This window comes from Biomphalaria glabrata, chromosome 12 (assembly GCF_947242115.1).
Source record: "Biomphalaria glabrata chromosome 12, xgBioGlab47.1, whole genome shotgun sequence".
Taxonomy (NCBI): Eukaryota; Metazoa; Mollusca; class Gastropoda; family Planorbidae; genus Biomphalaria; species Biomphalaria glabrata.
The window spans coordinates 27,522,888-27,542,419 of record NC_074722.1 but is presented as its reverse complement, the minus strand read 5'-3'; the positions used below and the strand labels follow the sequence as shown (position 1 = coordinate 27,542,419).

General features: G+C 36.1%; 1 protein-coding gene across 1 annotated transcript; it reads right to left on the bottom strand.

The window, feature by feature from the left end:
- Positions 1-5,412: 5,412 nt before the first annotated feature.
- On the bottom strand, positions 5,413-15,733 carry LOC106070335 (N-lysine methyltransferase KMT5A-A-like). Its single transcript, XM_013230213.2, has 7 exons — positions 15,644-15,733; positions 15,062-15,158; positions 13,284-13,746; positions 12,991-13,081; positions 12,814-12,873; positions 11,689-11,879; positions 5,413-6,092 (listed from the first exon to the last, which is right to left on the bottom strand). Exons 2-7 carry the CDS (start codon positions 15,135-15,137, stop codon positions 5,882-5,884), a joined length of 1,092 nt encoding a protein of 363 aa, XP_013085667.2. The 5' UTR covers positions 15,138-15,158; positions 15,644-15,733; the 3' UTR covers positions 5,413-5,881.
- Positions 15,734-19,532: the final 3,799 nt, after the last annotated feature.

Below are 19,532 nucleotides of genomic sequence, written 5' to 3'. Positions count from 1 at the left end.
GATGTAAAAAGAGTTACCCACCTTATTAATTAGGGCACTGGGTTATCTCATCACTCGCCTATACAAAAGCTTGGCTTGTTGAAACTGTAATGGATCTGTTGTATCATTTTTTTGGTTTCTTATCAGTTTTGTAAGAAGACAAGTCAGTTGTATTTAATCGTCTGCTGTGAGTGTTTTGTCTACGTGTGTGTTTGTGATAGAGAGAGAGAGAGACATAAATATAATAGAAAGATTGGAAAGAGTACTTTTCAGAAACATATTTTACATGCAAGTGTGGAGTCTAATGTGTTGTCCCTTGAGTTATTCCCCCTGACAAGGGAGCTAATATTTTGTTATCTATTACGTCAGTTACACTTGTGTAAAAGAAGATTGTCATTCCGGAACGTTGTTTTATTCATTTTATTTGATTAGCAAAACCCACTTCCAATAACACAAGTTCACATTATAAAAATTATCCATAGCATTATTGAAATTATTGCACAATATGTTAAGTGTATCAATTTTTCAATCGCCACCCCAGATTGATCTAAATCCGATAAAGATGCCAAAATACCAGTTTATACAATAAAAGTAAAAAGTTCCCCTTTCAGACCTTGCGCTCTAAGTTCCCCTTTCAGACCTTGTGATTATAGGGCAGATGATGTAAAGTACATGTTTCTGTGGCCTGCGAGGGTGTCATGTAGCCAGCGCAACGAACAACCGCCTTTACTTTCCGCAACTAATGTCAGGTACCCATTAGAGCTGGGTGGACTCAGAGGCGCCCGAAGATCCCGAAATTCCAGTCTTCATCTGGATTCGAACCCAGGATCCCGGTTCGGAAGCCAAGCGCTTTACCGTTTATCCACCGCGCCTCACTTTCTTAAAAAGTTAAGTTCCCTTTTCAGATCTTGTGATCTGTAGGGCAGATGATGTTAAGATCATCTGTTTATTTGGCCAACGGTTAACGAGCAGGGTGTTATGTGGCCAGCACAATGACCAACCGCCTTTACTTTCCCCAACTAAAGTCAGGTACCCATTAGAGTTGGGTGGACTCAGGGAAGCCCTAAAAATCCCGAAATTCAAAATCACCGAGATTAGAACCCAGTACCCCAGTTTCGGAAACCAAGCGCTTAAACACTCAGCTACTGCTCCCCCTACTACAACAAATTTGGTCTTGTTTCATACCTAAAGAAATGTCCAAGCCTACAGTAATTATGTACGAAATAAAGCTTCATTCCTCTAATCTCGACAACAGAGTTGATTGTTAACAAAGTATTAGCTACTAATTATCAGTGTACAGATAAGAAGTATGTATTGACCTCTCACTAAGTTTTAACTGTTCTTGTGAAAAGATAAGTTTAGGCCAGCAGTCAGAACTGAAGATATTCAGTGGAATATCTCCAATACATCATCGTCTTTCCTTTGAGTTACTCAAGGAACATAGGGCCTCCGTAAAAAAACACGCCACTTTGCACAGTCTCTTGCTAGTTTTTTGTATGGCTTCCCAGCTCTTTCCTTGTCCTCTCGGCTTTCTCTAGTATTCTGCGTCGCCATGTTCGTAGTTCTAGTTATTTGAAAGGAAATCCTTAAGTTATCTGTATTAAATCCATTGTGCTAAAGGAACTGACCCCATGAAAATGGATGAGCTGTGACTTAGAAATATTTCAGTCAGTCTATCACATACCCCACCCCACATCCATTGGCCATAAATATTAAACAAAAAACTATCCACTTTTCTAACATACGACACAACAAAACAAAACAAAACAAAATTGTAATGTGCACACACACACAACTTTATTTATAATTATTGTTGTTGGTCATGTTTCTCCACTAACAACATCTCACAAATAAATCTCACGTTCAATACACACACACACACACACGTATATATTTTATGTATTTATTTTTTTTTACAAATTTACAAATCTGATTAAAAATTATTCACTAACAGTGCCCACACATTAAACATGTATGCTTGCAACAAGTTTATTTAAAACTATTATGTACACACATTGAATTACAACTAGAGTTACTCAATACGATTGGGATACATTGTTTAAAACACCAATTACAAAGAAAACTATATACAAATAGATATATGATGTCATTGCTGCCAACTTGTAGGTATAATCATCTAGAGTACTCCTGAGTAACATTTATTCATTTAAGCCATGTATGTATTAAACAGATTAAAATAACAAATTTCTAAGCTAATCACCTTATGCCATAAATGACATAATAAGCTGAGTTTAAAGCATTACTTTCATTTGAATGGAACAGTGTAAAGTAGATTATACATTTTTAAAAAGTATTATTGTGCTTCAAATAAAACAGATTTTGCTGGCAGCCTTCAGTCATAAAATTACTATGGTTTATCTCTTAGTGACGAAATGAAAGCCTTGTCATTTGATTAGTTTCTATTTAATAAAAAAAATATAGCTTTTATATAGCACTACTTTCATGCCTCTAGTATGCTCAGAGCGCTACGGTCCAATCTCATTTGTGGACCAGTTGGGGGGGTATCTGGGTGTACGTTTTCCATACTGCTTTTAGGCGCTCAGTAAACACAACTCTGCTCAGCTCAGGTGTCAAACCTCGAGCCCCCTTCATAGGTAGCCAAGCCAAGCCAAGTTCAAGCGTACTTAGCTTTTCGACCATGCTTGATAAAATTTAGTTGCTTAATTTAGAGAATAATTTTTTTTCCATATAATTCTAATGAAAACAGTGAACATGTTATAACAATTCAATTAGTGTAGCCAATCATGTAACCTCATCACATGTGATTGTAGAGCTGACAATTAGGAGTTTTACTTTACTTTTAGTTACATAATAAAAAATCCTAGCCTCTGAGAACTGTCAACTCAAGCTGTTATGATACAATATTTATACTTGTTATTTTTTGTTTATTTTGTTTACTCCTAGAAATGTAAAAATATTTACAAAATGAGTGCAGGCCACACAACCAGTTAGCTGATAATTCATCTATTTCAAAGCTCAGATTTACCACAACTTAACCCTCACCAATTGAACAGATAAGTAGAGCAATTAAAGACATTCATTCTAGTACCACATTATATCATTAAAAACATACATTGTAACCCTAGTCCAAGATTACTATCAAAATCACATGCATCCTCACACAATAGTTCACTATAAATATAATGTATGTGTATAACTAGAGAGCTGTGCTTCCTTTGCAGATATGCAGTCCAGTCAATTTTATTTTTTCAACCAAAGTTCTAGTAAATATTACAGGCCAGGGAAATCTTAAATCTCTATCAACATATCCATTTCAATTCAAATCTCAAAGTGTCATCTGCTTAGTTTTTTTTTTTTTTTTTTATGAACATAAAAATTTTGCAATGTTCAAAATTAACTTTCACTTTAAAGTTATGGTAGTAGAATAGAGCAGATAGCATTATTTAGAAAATGCTCAAGAGAGATTTAAATGGAAGGATGTGTTGAAGCAGGCCAGAGCCCACCATGGGATGGATGGAGCAGATAGAACTGAAAAGCTGAATCCAAGTATATTACGCTGGCAAGAATTTAGAAAATGATTCAACTCTCTCAAATAAATAGATTAAAAAAAAACAGAACATCCCTATTACTGACATTATTATTATAGGAATATTTGATAACGAAAACATCTGAAAATAGTTTTGCAGTTATTGCATAAGCAACACACAAATTGTAAGTTATTGAAACCATGCTTATCTAGTTTTACAGAAACCATGTTTTTTATCAAATTGTACTGAAACCATGTTTGTCTATCAAAGTTAATAAACGTTGATACCTAAAAAAAAAATAATCTTAGAAAACAGAAATTCAATATTTCCAAGCTACATTTAACTACAAACCATCGCAGGAAATTAAATGTGGATGGATAAGGGAAATAATATTTTAAAAAAATATATATTTGGTTGTCATTTCAAAAATATCTAAAAAATTGAATGAACAAGACTTTCAGTGTTCATAAACTTCAATGAAAAGTTCAAAGTATTAATCACAGGCAAGTCTGTCACTCAAAGACCCATCTTTAACTGGACATGTGACATCACCATTTATAATATCTTGTTCAACTTGTTTAAATATGAGCAAACAAATACTATTTTCCAAATTTAATTGAAAAAAAAAAAAGTGTGGATTTCTTTTCAGTCTCTCGCAAGATTTATAAACAATGTCTTGTGATCGCTTTATAATTTATTCCAAAGCTGTAATATAATACATAATCATCATTAAAAGCTAAGTTTAGTTAGATCTAGTTGATCTATCATTCTACTGTTTATCCAAACCTAAGATATGATTGCACTGATTACTGATCTATTAATACATTATTTATACAAATGTCAACATAGGCTTAACAAAACAAAAATGAAAAGTATATCTCATAACTTCAAACAATGTCAAAATAATATCAGCAATATTTGTAACAATAGGTGCCAGTACTCAATGATTGATTGCCTAACTTTTAACTACTAATAAATTAATAATAAACGTTAAAATACAAGAAAAGTAATAATTTTTCCCCCACATTGAAAAAGGTTTTACAGTGCGTATAGTCACAAAAAAAAGCACTGCCTATGATGCTGAAATTCTATTAAAAAAAAAGACAATAATGAACTTAAAATTTTAACTTCAGTGAATAATGGAGAAGAAGACGAAGACAGCAATGGGAAGACATCAAAGAATGACCAGGTCGGTCAGTGTATAAAATTTTATCCAAGGCAAAGGACAGAGAGGAATGGAGAAAGACGTTTGACAGATCTTGTGTGGTGCCCCGACTAAGTCTGAGAGATAGGTGTAGAATGGTGACATATTGTGGTTGGTGGACATCCTTATTAGAAAAAGGGGTTGGGGTTTATAAACAACTAGTAATATGAAATAAAAATATTTTTACAATTTTCAATGTTGGCAAATTACCAGTGTTTCAAATCATATTAGACAAACACATGCTAATAACCAGGTAACTGCATCTGACTATCAAAGGTGATCATTTAATCTTAGACCATGTAAAGACGTAGACATAGATGTAAATGTTTGGATAGATGTAGCCACACCATGTGAAAAGAAGTGGTAGCAAGACAGGCAATGAACAGTGAAGTACCACTAGCTGACAAGAAAGTGAGCTAATTAGAAAAAGACTGGCACCTCCAATGCAAAGTCAGGTTCTTCTTTCACATAAGAAAAAATGTGAACAAGAATGCCTCTCTCAAATAGAAGGAAAATGATCCACGAAATGAGCCATCGCTGACTTACAACTGAAGTGGGCCAATGAATACAGCAGCTAAGAACATTCAGCTCACTGTAGTAATGAACAACAAAGTTGATATGATCCATGCGCTAATTACAGATGAGGCTTTCAATGCACTTGTTAACACTTCACAATTCGGGAACATTTTACTTCCCTTACTTATGATTGTATTCACAGAACGTTACACACATGCTGTAGCAAAAAAAATTTGTTTAGAATTGAATAAAGTGTTTAGTTCAGAATACATTGTGTTTTTAAGCCTAGGCAACTGCAATTTATAGATCATTGAGACATGGTGAATGCTGTTAAAATAGTTATGCACATAATTTAGTAAGGAATCATATAACAATCTAATAATTAAACAGGATCCGCTCTATCAATAAATTACTTAATTGGTACAAACTATACAGTAATTAGCTTTTACTCGGCCACATACAAAATACATTTTCTTCCTAACACAAATAAATAAAATGGTTTAAAAATTTCCTAAGAATCTCATAACTTCAACCATGAGTGTGTGATCTGTCTTTCTGTGATATTCTAATATCTGTACAATTAACTATTACGCAGTCGCAAACTCTTACTCAGTCACAAACAGAAACTTTTTGTACAATAAATAAAATGGTAAAATATTATTTCCTACGAGTCTCATAACTTCAGCCATGGGTGCTGCTCTATTGCCTCCTTCCTCCTATCCCCGTAGTCATACGTCAGCTCCTCTCCTGTCAGAATGTCCCTGCTGGCCACCAAATAAAGGTAAGGCTTCTTGTCGATCATTACAGCCCTGGTGCAACAGTTGCCTGCTTTGCTGTGGTTTAGAAGACGGCCCAGGTATTGTGATTCAGCAGTGGCATCAATGCTAAAAAAATATTTGAGGTTGAGAAACAAATTGGGTTTAAGATACTTTTAAAGACTTCATTATATCAAATTGTAAATGGTATGTTTAATTTTTCAGTCAATAGGAATTAAAGAACTATAGCTCCTAAAAAATTGCTTGATATATGTAAATTTGTGACAATCAACATTGTCTGATCGCATAAATTAATTATTTCAAAGTATGTCAGTATTTCCTACGTATATAACATTTCCAATAATACTGTATAATGTTAAATATTCTGTAACTGAAATAGCATAGACTTTAAGAGGTTAATGGTTGTGGTTAAAATGAATATCATGGGACCAGATCCTAAAGCAATAAAACAAAGTAGATCAACATTCTATTTCTTGATGAACTAAAACTACTCAAAACCAAGTTTAAAAAAAGCCAAATACAAAATGGCATAATTTTTAATATGCATTCCTAGTTTTTAACTGTAATGTGTCATTCATTTTGCATTACAGTGGAGCTTGGGTCCACCTTCTTATATTCTTCTTCTTCTTCTTCTTCTTCTAGCCAGCTTTATTGCTGCTGAGCTGTGAGCTCTTTTGCAGACTGTGCCAAGGAAAAAAAGTGTGCTGTTTTCTTCAGTTGTTCAGCACTGCCGTACAGGGTGTTGGTTATGTTGGGCTGTAGTGGAAGTAGGGTCTGCCTAAGGTGGATTAGGGAGGGGCATTCAAAGAGGATATGGTTTACGGTTTCAGAGGGGTGGGTGCAGTGTCTGCAAAGGGGTAGTTGTGTGGAGTTTATTTTGTTCAGGTGGTAATTTAATAGTGGTGTGTGTCCTGTTCTTAGTTGGAAGATTGTAGATTGTTCTTTGCGGGGGAGGAAGTTAATACTGTCCAGTTTGTTAGGCGTAGTCATTTCTCTGTACATGGCTCTGCCTGTGTTTCCTGATGCCCATTGGTTGAGCCACTCCTCTTTGTGATTGTTGACTAACATTGACCTTAGGGTGAGGTAGTTAACAGGTCTATCTGGTTGTTCCATAGTTGAACCTGCCTTTGATAGCTTATCTGCCTTTTCATTTCCCATGATGCCAATGTGTCCAGGGATCCACTGTATAATATTGATATTTAATTTTGATATCATCTGGTGGATTATCACACTGAGTGTTGTCAACTCTCTTGGGCTGTTTGAGGTGCTGCTGTTAAGTGCTTCCAGAGTAGATTGGGAGTCTGTAAAGACAACAATATCTGATGGTGGTTGCACTCCTTCATATAATTTGTTTTCTACTGTCTGGAGTGCTATGGTAATTGCCTCAATTTCGGCTTGGAAGTTTGAGCAGTAATCACCACAGGGTGCGCTTATCTCAAAGTGTTTATTTTTAGGGAAGACCAGGAAGGCACCAAGACCAGCATTGATGGTAGCTTTGAAAGCCGATCCGTCTGTATAAATATGGATAGCTGTTTTTGGATAGCTTTCGATTGTTTCAAGCGTGCCTACTTTGAGCTCCAGTGGATTTGATTCTTTTGTTAAGGTGTTATTTAGTAAATGTGTTTTGATGGTTGGTTGTTTGTAGTTTAGTCCGGGTGTAATGTTTGAAAACCTGCTAATTTTTTCTCTGTTATTGGGTAGGTGGTGTTTTAGGGCTAGTTCGTCAGTAAGTTGGATCAGAGTCCTTTGCTTTTTTTGGTTGTTTTTCCTATTTCTCTGTGTTAGTAATTTATTTGGATGATCGTCCTCCAACCTTCTGTATCTCTCAATAGCTTCTAATGCTGCTCTGTTGCGCCTTAACTTAAGAGGTTCAATATTGGAGTCTATTTCACAGGCTGCTGTGGGAGTAGTTCTCATACCTCCACTAATTAACCGCAAGGCTTGGTTTTGGATTGTATCTAATGATGATTGATAGGTTTTGTTGGCAGCTACTTGTATGGAGAGACAGTTATCCATTACAGATCTGACATATCCAGTGTATAACTGTCTTAAGGTTTTCTTTTCAGCTCCCCAGGATGTTCCTGCTAGGTGTTTTATTATGTTTAATCTTTGTGATGCCTTTTCTTTTAAATCTGCCATAAAGTGTTTTAGAGACAGTCTTTGGTCTAGTTTTACACCAAGATATGTTGGATTTTCTTCTTTATTTATTGTCTGAGAGTCTATTTTTAGGATGTAGTTTCTTTTTGCTGTTTTGTTGCTGTGGCTAAAGATTGAATAAACTGACTTTTCTTTGTTTATTTCCATTTTCCATAATTTTGAATATGTGGAGATAGTTGTGAGGGCTCTATTTAGTTTGGATCTAGTCAGCACTGGATATTTCTCTGTAGTCCAAATTAAAAGGTCGTCTGCATAAAGTGCCTTATTGACCGAAATGAGGTCCGGGAGGTCATTCATGAAGATTAGAAAGAGAGTGCAGCTAAGGGCTGAACCTTGTGGTAGTCCTTCTTCCAAACTTTTTTGACTAGAGATGGCACCTTCGAATCGGGTTTGGATGGTTCTGTTTTTTAAGAATGCTCTGATCCAGCTGTACATTTTTCCATGGATGCCCATTTTTTTCATCTTCAAAAATAGACCTTTTCTCCACACTCTGTCATAGGCTTGCTGCAAATCTATAAATACTGCTGTAGTGTGCTTGTTTTCATGAAACCCTTCTACTGTGTCCTGGATAAAACGAAAGAGGTGGTCTTCTGTTCTACTTGCTTTCCTGAAGCCAGCTTGTGCATTGTGGAGTGAGCAAGTACTTTCTAGCCACCAATAAAGTCGGTTATTGATCATTTTTTCTGCCATTTTGCCAATGTTGGATGTTAGAGAGATTGGTCTATAACTTTTTGGGTCTCCAGGTGGTTTATTTTTCTTTAAGATGGGTATTATGTTTGCGGTTCTCCATTCCTGTGGTATGTCTCCAGTTTTCCATGTATGGTTGATAAAGTTAAGTATACAGTTTTGGGCCTGTGGTCCTAGTCCCCGAATCATTTCATTTGTTATTTTATCGGGTCCAGGGGATTTTCTTGACTTGAGGCTTTTTAGGGCAGTATTGAGCTCATGTAGAGTGAAGGGAGTGTCAAAGATCTGACAGTTGACTGTTGGAGCTTTTTCTTCTTTCTTTAAGATATTACTGAAGGCCTGGTCCAATTGTTTTCTTGGCTTTGACTTGTTAATGCTGGCAAAATATTTATTGAAGGTTTCAGCCTTTTTAAGGTTTTCTGTTATTATGTCGTCAGTGTCTTTTATAGGTTGGGGGTTTGTTATTTGTTTCTTTCCTGCTAGCCGGTGCAGAAGGGTCCAGGCCTTTCGACCATCCTTGTTTAGATCTAGTTGTTCGCATGTTGTGGTCCACTTTTTCTTTTTTTCTGTTTTAATTTTGTATCTTATAAGCCCTGTCAATTTGTTGTACGTTGTCTTGTTCTCTCTAGTAGGATTTTTTTCTATAGTCTTCCTGGCCATGTTTCTTTCTTTTACTAATTTATCTAATTCAGGTGTCCAAAAAGGTTTGTATTTCTTAACTTGGCCTCGAGGGATGTATTTTTTTGCTGCTTGTAAGATGTTGGAGACTATAGTTGTGTATTTGAATTGATGTCTGTCTCAATTACGCTTGATAGTCTTGTGTCTGTTTCTTGTGAAAAAGCTGCCCAGTTAGCTTTTTTATAGTTCCATCTAGTTGTTTTGTTGGATTGGTATCTACCTGGCGTTCCGATATTGAGGAGTATAGGCCTGTGGTCACTACCTATGTCTTCAAGTACTGTTATTTTAGAAGAGTCGGTAATGTCTGTAGAGATAAAAGTTAGGTCAGGTCTGCTAGTTGTGTTGTGTGCTCTGTGGAGGAAAGTTGGAGGTGTAGTTTTGTTTTGCAGAAGGTGTAGGTTAGAGGCATTTGTTACATCCTCTATTTCTTTGCCACGCTTGTTGTAGTGTGGGTAGCCTAGGGAAGGTGTGTGTGCATTGAAGTCACCAGCTATTATTGTCCTTGTGTAGTGTGGTAGTTGTATGTCTATTTCTGCTGTTGATGATGGTGGGCAATAGTAGTTTTTGATGGTGTACTTTGTTCCTCCTCTCCAAAGAAGTATTTCCTGCGTGTCGATGTCTGTATTGTTCTGTATTTGTTTTACTGTGGCTTGTGTGTCGTTTCTTATGAGGGTCATAATTCCCTGGCATTTGGTGCAAAGGCATCTGTACTGTGTGTAGCCTGTGATGTTTATTTTTTTCTTGGGCAGTAGTGTTTCTTGCAGTAGCGCTATGTGTATATCATGCTTCTTGAGTATGTGTTGGAGTTCTGTTGTCTTGTTTTGTAGGCCTAAGATGTTGAGTTGCAAAAGGTTTAGGTGTTTGCTGCTAGTCTGTTTTTTATTTCCAGTAGCTGACTTATCACAGGCAGTCCTGGAAGAAACTGCCATGCGCAGACCTTTTACGAGGCGACGTCTGAGCTCGTATGGATTTTTCGTTAAATTCCTTGGCATTTAGTGTAGGCTGGGTGTTTCCTCAGGCTTTTTTAATATATAAATATATAGTCCCCGCATTTTAAGGGAGTTTTCGGTCTTGGCAATTTTCTCCAATACTGACATAAAAGGAAACATCTAGGTCTGAAGACTGTAACCGGAATATCCATGGGACAAGGTGGGGTTGGCCAATGGTCCATTCTCCGCCATCCATAGAGCTCTCCAAATGGAACTTTTCTGCAGTAGAAAGCTTTAAGTGGACTGTGCCCTGGGTATGCTCTGTGGAATCGTCACATCCTGGATCCAGGCCCCTTCACGATATCACATTCACCAGATTTAGAAAAAAAACACTTCATGTTGGGTTTATGTCTAGTATTAGAATGTAGTGAGACAAGGACCTCCGTCTGGTGTAGTGCAATCCAGACCTCTGTCAAAAAGCACCTAGAGGGGGGGAAGGTCCACTATTATTCACTTAGTGAAATGCAAGTGGAAAGGCAGTGGGGTTATTTATTTCTCTTGGTCATTTCCAAGCCCCGATACCCACACGGGGGAGTATCGCCACAGAGTGGAGGTTTGGAGTCAGAGTTTTCCTTCTCCTAGATGGGTTGCGTTATTTAGGCTGACGTGCCCCATCAACACGAAGCTAAACTGGTTTTAAGGCGCCAGTGTTCCGCCTTTCATCCCTTCTCCTGTCAGTTTGTAAGAACAGGTTCCGCCGGATTTTTGAGAAAATCACATGTGAAGGCCAGGAGCTGGATTTGACTGTCAGAGGCATTTAGAGACGCAAGCCATGAGAGCATTTCTTGGAAAGTGGGTGCTTATCCCCACTTTCACCCCCGGCATTGACAGTCCTTTGGAACCTTCTTATATAAACATGGGAATAAGGTGCTGGTGGATATTTTAAACATAATTAGGTTATGTCAGTAATAATGAAGAACAATGCTTCTGAAAAGACTTAACCAACTAATGTCAAGTGCCTATAAGAAATTGGACACATTCATGGATGCCCTAAATCCTGAGTTACAGATCTCAGCCTTCACAAGAATATGAATTTGAGACTCTAATTTTCTAAAGCTGAATGTGTTACCTTTGGACTATCAACCTTTCTGAAGCTGAATGTGTTAATTTTGGATTATCACACTACCTTTGTTTTTAAAAGCAGCTCACAACAGCATAAGACTCTAAGTACTAAGCAGCATTGCTCAACCTACCAATATTGTTTAGAGGCACAGCGAAAGTAGTACATGTAGCAGCCCACTTCTGGAGTTTCCCCATACTTCTCTTCTCGCAACTTTGCTGTTTCTGGATCAATCAGGTCCCCAGCGTACTCTACCACGAAGTCCCCTTTCTGAAAGTTCTTTGTAGCTATAACTCCTCTACCTTTGTTCTCAAAGTATTTTATCTGTCGAAAAAAAAAAAATTGCTTGACCTAGACTTTTTCTGCATAAAATTAACAAGCTTTTTGTATGTATATAAATAGATTGTTTGAAGTTTAGAGGAAGTCATAAATTGATTGGTCACAGAAGAGTTCAAACCCTGTTAAAGATAAGGACTCTTAGTTGGTGACATAAGAATTCAACAAGCTCTATTAGGTAGCTAGATGTTAAAGAGAACAAAAGAACTAGATCAATGCATCAGTTACTAAAATAAGTTGGCTTAATCATATCATATTTTTATCTATAACTTTGATCTGGCCTAGAAAATCTAGAACTAGAGATCTTAAAGTTTAGGACTAGATTTAGATTATTGGAATCTACATCTAGAGTTTAGATATCATTGTAATTTTTAAACACAATAGATGACAATGACACAGTATTGTGCATGCACCAAATATAACTTTTTGGGTTAAAAATCCTCAATGAACGCTGACAATGCCATTTTCTAAATCATGTTAAGAGCGAGGTTAAAGGTTTTGCATACCTTCAACTATTACTTAGTCTGTTGAACCGTTGGGGCCTCACACAAGATGTGTCAACCATCTGAATATTGAATATGGCAACCCATAATAGGAGCTTTTCATTTTTTTTAATGAGATGTTATTTTATTTTTTTAGTATTTCAGATTCTCAGGATTTTTTTATTTTTTTTTATGTCTATCTCATCATTTAGTAGATTTCCAGTGGCTCGAGGAATTTCTGTAGCCACAGGAACCCTGAACATTTCTGATCTCTGGATCCCTTTGGAGTAAGAACCAACAGCATGAGAGTCTTATTGTTTGTAGCATCTTTACCTATTCAGATGACTGAAATGTTAGACCTACACTTTCCATACTTCTACTCAAATTTTCTTTGGTCTCTTTTCTTTTAACATAATAAAACTGAAATGAAAATTATTTACCTCCAAACCATCTTCACAGTGGCCTAAAATCTGCTGCTCTAATTGATGCTGCTTGACTTTCTGTGACACAAAAACACTAAATGCATTATCCACTTAAAGTACAAGACTCATAGACACATGTACAAACATGTATTTCAAATGAATAATGATTCATTCATGGAAATTAGAAGTACAAACCTCTATTTCAGATTTAGTTTGTCTGCCACTGCGCCGAACTTGATAGTAATTGGTTATAGTATTTTTTTGAACTTGTTCTGGCTGGGTTTTTCTGAAACAAAATGTCATTGTTTTTTACAAAGCTTATATCAACTCACTCTGTCTGTCTGTCCAAATGTTTTTAAAGCACAAAACAAATGGTCTTCTTAATTTATTTTTTTTCTGAAAATATATCTTTTAAAAATTTACTTTTCTTGCGCATGAATTATAGGCATACTTCAATCATATGATTAATTAAAAAAAAAACAACTAACTTTTTACGAGCAGGTTTTGGTTTTACAGTTTGCTGTCCAGAATCAGAGCTGGCAACTGCTCTTCTGACTTTTTCTTTTGGGACTGATGGAGAGACTGCTTCAGGTACACTGCCAACAGTTTTATTGATGGGACGTTGTTTTCTTGAGCCCATATCAGATTTAGACTCTTTAGATATATTCACACATGGTTCGTTTTTGTCAGCTGGGTCATCACCAGAGCTGGTAACTTCAGGTGTGGTGATGGGTGGTTTCATCTCGGCAGAACAAACAGCCGCTGCTGGAGTGTCCCTTTTTGTCATAGGCGGGCTGGGCAAAGCCTTATTATTCATGATTTTATCTGTAGTTGATAATATTTCAGTTTGGGTGATGGATTCTGTTTCCTCCACACTACATGGTGAAGAGTCAGGAGTGGGTGGATATAATGGGGAAACTTTTTTCTCTTTCGTTTCTTTATTTTTCTTTGCTGAAAAATTGTTTTGTCATCTATTAAAATGATATAAGTATCATTGTGCATTTTAAAATATCTAATAGGTAAATGAAAATATTGTTTACAGTTTCAGTTTTAGATTAGGTGAGTGAGAACACTTATCAGTCAGCAATATTTCCATTGTATACAAAAGATATTTGCCAGAAATTCTATGTAAAACTATATTTATGATTTTACAGGCCCCAACTACAGTTTTACAGGGCCCCAATTTCAGTTTTACAGGTCCCTAACTTCAGTTTTAGAGGTAAATTAAATAACATTGCATTTCATAAGACATTGGTCAAATCTTGAGAGTCATTAGTGATGAAACCACAATGTATTAGAAAAATGGTAATAGGCAAGATTATATTGATATTGGTTCAAACCAAAAATTGAGATTGGCATTGTTCATTTGTTGTAGCAATCGGTAACACATTTTATTAATTAAATAACCAAAGTTAAAGGAAACTTAATGTTGCTTAAACTATTTAGAGCATTTGAATATCAAAACAAAGGCTTGGGGTTTGTTTTGTCTTCGGAAGAAGGCTCAGGCTCCAATATGTGTTGACCCTGAATAAAGTATTTTATGTGAGGACAATTATGGAAAGGGATGTGGGTAGACTCTGGGAGGGATATGTTATCATGTGACACTGTGTGGTGGTGCAGAGTTCATATAACAATATTGACTTGAAAGCTCTTGTCTTGGAGATCTGAATGGCCAAAGTAAATGTTCTACTGGTCGCTGCTATGCGATAGCACCATGTCAGGGGGTCTGTGGTTTGAGTCTTTCTTAGGGGCTTTTCTTTGTTTCGCCATATTGTCTTCACCTTCAACTCTCAATAACCTAGGTTCCTTAGTGCTGCTATCGTTATATGTTACATGCCATGTTGACTTTAAAAGCTTCAAACTTCATTTATGTCTCAGGATTGTGTGTCTGTCAGTTATTGTTTTTCATTAATCAATTAGAAGATGATTCTCATAATTTTTCTTAATTATGAGAAAGGTATCTTATGCCAGTGAGGTGGTGATAATAATATATATATTATATATATATAGACTTATCAATTCTGCTATTCGGGCAAAAGAAAAAAAAAAAGATGTCATTGAACAGTCCTATCAATCAGGTTGTGGAATGAGAATGTTTCAACCTTCAAGTTTAAAGACTAGCACAAACTTTGCAATACCCTTGTCAAAAAAACAATATACAAAAATTAAATCAAATTTTGTCACATTGACATGCTATAAAGACGCAAGGTTGGTTTAATAACTAAGTTTGTCACTTTAATTTTTTTTTTTTATTTATAAATCTTACTTCTTGTGGTTGTCATGGTTGGCTTGCTTAGTGAAAACAGTGGTTCATTTCCTCTACTGGTGTCTTGATCTTTCATAATTGTTGTGTGTATCTATACCTGCCAACATATTAAGAAATACTATCTAGTATATATAGATCTAGTATTAATATAGAAAATAGCACCCATTAATTCTGCCATTTCTAAAACTTCTATAATTATAATACTTTTACAAAATCAAGGTAGACTCCAGGGACCCTAAATAAAAAGATACCATCTTGATTATTCTTGATAGAATTCATTCAATACAGTTCATAAAGCCTTTGATTAAATTTGACAACATAGATTCTATTCTACTAATTAACTAATTCTAGCTTGATCATACTTGATGGCTTGGGCTTAGAAGTTATTTAAATTTTAAGTAAAGATTAAAGTCAAAGTTAAAGTTGAGTTAAACCTATTCATATACAATAGTTGAATAGATAGTCTACTAGTCTAGTTCTATGTGAAATTAATTTAATTAAATTTAACCCTTAATCTAGTTTAATGTAGATCTAGCTCTAGATAATCATAATAATTGATCTAATAATATATATCTACTCAACCTTCAATCGAATCATCGTACGCTTCCTAAGCTAAATGGCCTCATTTATTTTTAAAATGCATTCCTAGTTTTTTACCAATATGCATATTTCGTTTCGCAATACAATGGAGTCATTGACATAGGTCAGTGTTTGAAATAAAGTAACAGGTGGCCGAGGCTCGCTCGGTTGAATAGTTTGTTAAGGAAGGATATACTCGAGTAATTTGGGGAATATTTTTGTAATTACGAAAATGAACGATCGGGTAAAGACTATAAATCTGAAGAGTTGCTTTTTCGTTCTGTTAGTTCTCAATGTAATTGTACTTAAAATTTAAAATACTCAGAAAGACACAAAGATAAAGGCACATTCCTCGTTCCATATGCTAGGACAAATTGTACAAAAGCTCCTTCTTCCCTAGTGCTATTAGAGCATGGAATGGGTTGCCTGAGCTAGCCAGGAAAACCAGTGACTTTATGGAGTTTAGGTCATTTTTTAATATGCATGACTAAATGCATGACGCGTAGGGCGCGCGTAATCATCTTTTTTGAAGTAACGTCTAGTATCATATAAGATAAGAAGAAGACATGGCGATTAGAATAGCATTAGAAAGTCTCGTAAGTCCCCACAACAGTGTAGAAAAACCACAGCTCACGTCGTGTCGTTTTACATTGCATCTTTTGTGTAAAACTATTGGGCTACTATTGGCTTGGAAGAAAGTCTTTGCAGTGTAACTTCTAAAATGGTTACGTTCAGATATTTAATATTCCAATTAGTGTATTCATTATGGCTTTAGTACGAAGCATCAAGTGATACAAAATCTCTACGTTATTGGTTAAAACATGCCTTTGTAACAAAGTAGAATAGCACATTTTTTCCTAAGAGACTTAAAAGCATCGCGTTAGTATTCTGAAGAAGCGTTTCCTTGGGGCATCTCTGTTACGCCGACCCCCTTTCAAAAAAGATTGGCATATATTCGTCCCCCATACGGGATAAGTGCCCTGTCCAGCGTGGCTATCGGACCATAAGAAGTCATTAACTTAATGCTGAACGTGAGAAAAAAAAAGAAACAAGAATCAATATAAATTATTTAATACAAATAACTGCAGATTTGCATCATTTTCAGAACAGAAAGATGAGAAATTTGATTGACAACCTCCTTCGTGAACAGTTAGGAATATGTTCAATTGTTTATAATCCATCCTGTTCATATGAAACTTAAGTTATTACTTGTTGAACAGAACTCCTCGAGATCTGTGAATTTTTATTTCAAAAATTTAAAAAAAAAAGCGTTTCTCTTTCTACTTAATGAGCAGCATCCTAATGCATTACAAATATTGAAGAACATTTTACACGCCTACTTTTTTTTTTTTTTTTTTTGGTTTTGCACGACTGAACTACTTCAAAAAGTCTGATAAATATGTTAATTAAATTAGTAGTTGTGGTGGTTGTTAAAGTTCTTTTTAGGGCAGATGATGTAAAAGTCATCTGTTTCTGTGGCACACAGAGTCATGTACGTGACCAACAAAACGACCAATTAACGTCGGGTTCCCCAAAGAGCTGGGTGGACTCAGAGGCACACATTGCATAGAAGCTGAAGTTAAAAATTCCAGTCTTCACCGGTTCGGAAGACAAAAGTTTTACCACTTAGCCACCATGCCTCCTCAAAGTATGAACCACACGTTAATCAAATGCATGATCTTGTATGACCTTATAGAACTAGATGAAATGAACGAAAAATTACGAGGAGAGAGAGAGAGAGAGAGAGAGAGAACTTGGATGAGCCCTGTTTTCCTATGATTAATTTCATTCCTAACCACACGGTGTATCTTTACAACGTTGCCGTTTCTTTTCGCCATGAAATGCAGAAACCTGTCTACCAACTTTTTGATGTAAACTTCATAGTTAATATTTCAGTGAAATAAGGCCTAAGATTGGTCACTACACATGAACAGTAAAAGCTCCTATGATTAGTTTAATCGGATGATGTTTTGTTCTGTATAATGCACAACTAATTACATTTATTTGCCTCAATGATAATACACATTATTGTATATTTATCATTATTTTAAACGTGTTACAAATTCTCTTGCGCTGTTAGGATCGAGATTCATTAAAAGGGAAACAAAAAAAAAAATCATCGAAGTCTCCATCCTGGATGATGATTTGCTGGTCTGATGCAACACATACGTCTGACAGGAAATGAGAATCATTCCTATGAATGTTCAGGGTCAAGAAGATGTCTGCGAGATCAGTTAAAATTGTCATCACCCTTTCGGCTGATATCACAATTGTCTGCACTAGATGAGGAAAAATATGCAGGTCACAACTGGGTTTGCATAAGTCGTGTGAAACTCTTCTGAATCGAAGACATTGCCTTTTTTTTAAAATTTATATTGTGATAAATAAAGCACCAGCTAAATTTCTCTCATCTCTGCATGTGATCCCATCAGGGTCTTAGGCCACCAACCAACCTCCTCCAGGCGTCTCGGTTCTGGGCGAGTCTCTCCAACTGACCCCATGTCTTGCCCACCCTCTTCCAAATCTTGGCGCCATGTATTTCTGGTCCGTCTCCTATTCCTATTACCGGGGGTGATTGGTAAAACTTTTGGATGCGAAGGATGCGAACTTTAGCGTCTCTGATGGTTATACCAACTAAAAAAAATTACAAAATAAACGAATTTGGTTTGATTGATGTAAGATTATGATTACGAAAGTACTGTACTCAGCATTAAAGAAAAATTAAATTAAATCCGATAGGACATCAGGCTAGATTTATTTAAAGAGGCCATAATTGTGTTCGGCTCTCAGAAACATTTTGAATCTATTATTCTAGCGACTACTATTATATCTGACTGGCTTGTTGTTTGTGAAACTTTCGATAACTCATCACAGTGGCGTCACTAGGTCGGTGTCACCCGGTGCGGACCGCAATCCCCCCCCCCCCCCCCCGTGACGCCACTAACTCATCAACTATACTGTCTCATAAAACGGGACTCCCGGTTCAGAAGCTGATCTAAATACGTGTCGAGTGATGAGATCTAATGCTGTTCTAGCTTTGTCTTCTTTTTTTTTATTGTCACTTCTAACCTAACTGAACTGACAGCTTTCATTTCTTCTTCTTATCTTATATAATAGCCTACAGACGTTACTTCAAAAAGGAATATGAATACGTCCTATGCATCATGCATATTAACCAATGACCAAAACTCCGCCAAGTCACTGGTTTTCCTGGCTAGCTTAGGCAACCCATATGTTCCATGCTCTAATAGCACTATGGAAGAAGGATCATTTGTACGAATTTGTCCTAGCATATGGAACGGGGAATGTGCCTTTATCTTTGTTTTTCTTAGTATTTTATTAGTTTTTTTTGTAGGCCTATAAGAAGATTATAGTTCAGTGTTTTATGTATGTTTGCTACTTTATTTTAAGTCTTGTATCCCAAATATTCGTTTGTTATGAATCTCAATGCTCTATTTTGTGTCTGTTCCAGTTTCTTAATGTTTTCTTGAGTTGAGGGGTCCCAAACACAGCATGCATATTCTATTATTGGCATAACCAAGGTTAAATAACATTAGTGATACGTATCGAGTGATGAGATCTAATGCTGCTCTAGCTTTGTCTTTTCTTTCCTTTATTGTCACTGCTAACCTAACCGAACTGACAGCATTCATTTCAGATATGGAAAAGAATCGTATGTTATAAAATACAGATGTTATTTTAAAAAAGATGATTACGTCCCTAGGTCAATCTAGTCGTGCATCATAATCAATAACTTAAAACTCTGCCAGTCGTTGGTTTTTGGTCTGATTCAGGCAACCAATTTCATACTCTAATAATATAGCACTAAGGAAGAAAGCGAGTGTCATATGCAGGTCGCAACTGTGTTTGCGTAGCCATGCTGCACTCATCC

Excerpts from the sequence above, each read along its gene's own strand:
- LOC106070335 (XM_013230213.2), bottom strand. The coding sequence starts at position 15,137 with ATGAAAGATCAAGACACCAGTAGAGGAAATGAACCACTGTTTTCACTA. Across the intron at positions 13,747-15,061 it reads AACCATGACAACCACAAGAA|CAAAGAAAAATAAAGAAACG; the intron begins GTAAGATTTATA and ends ACAATTTTTCAG. Across the intron at positions 6,093-11,688 it reads TGTGCCTCTAAACAATATTG|CATTGATGCCACTGCTGAAT; the intron begins GTAGGTTGAGCA and ends ATATTTTTTTAG.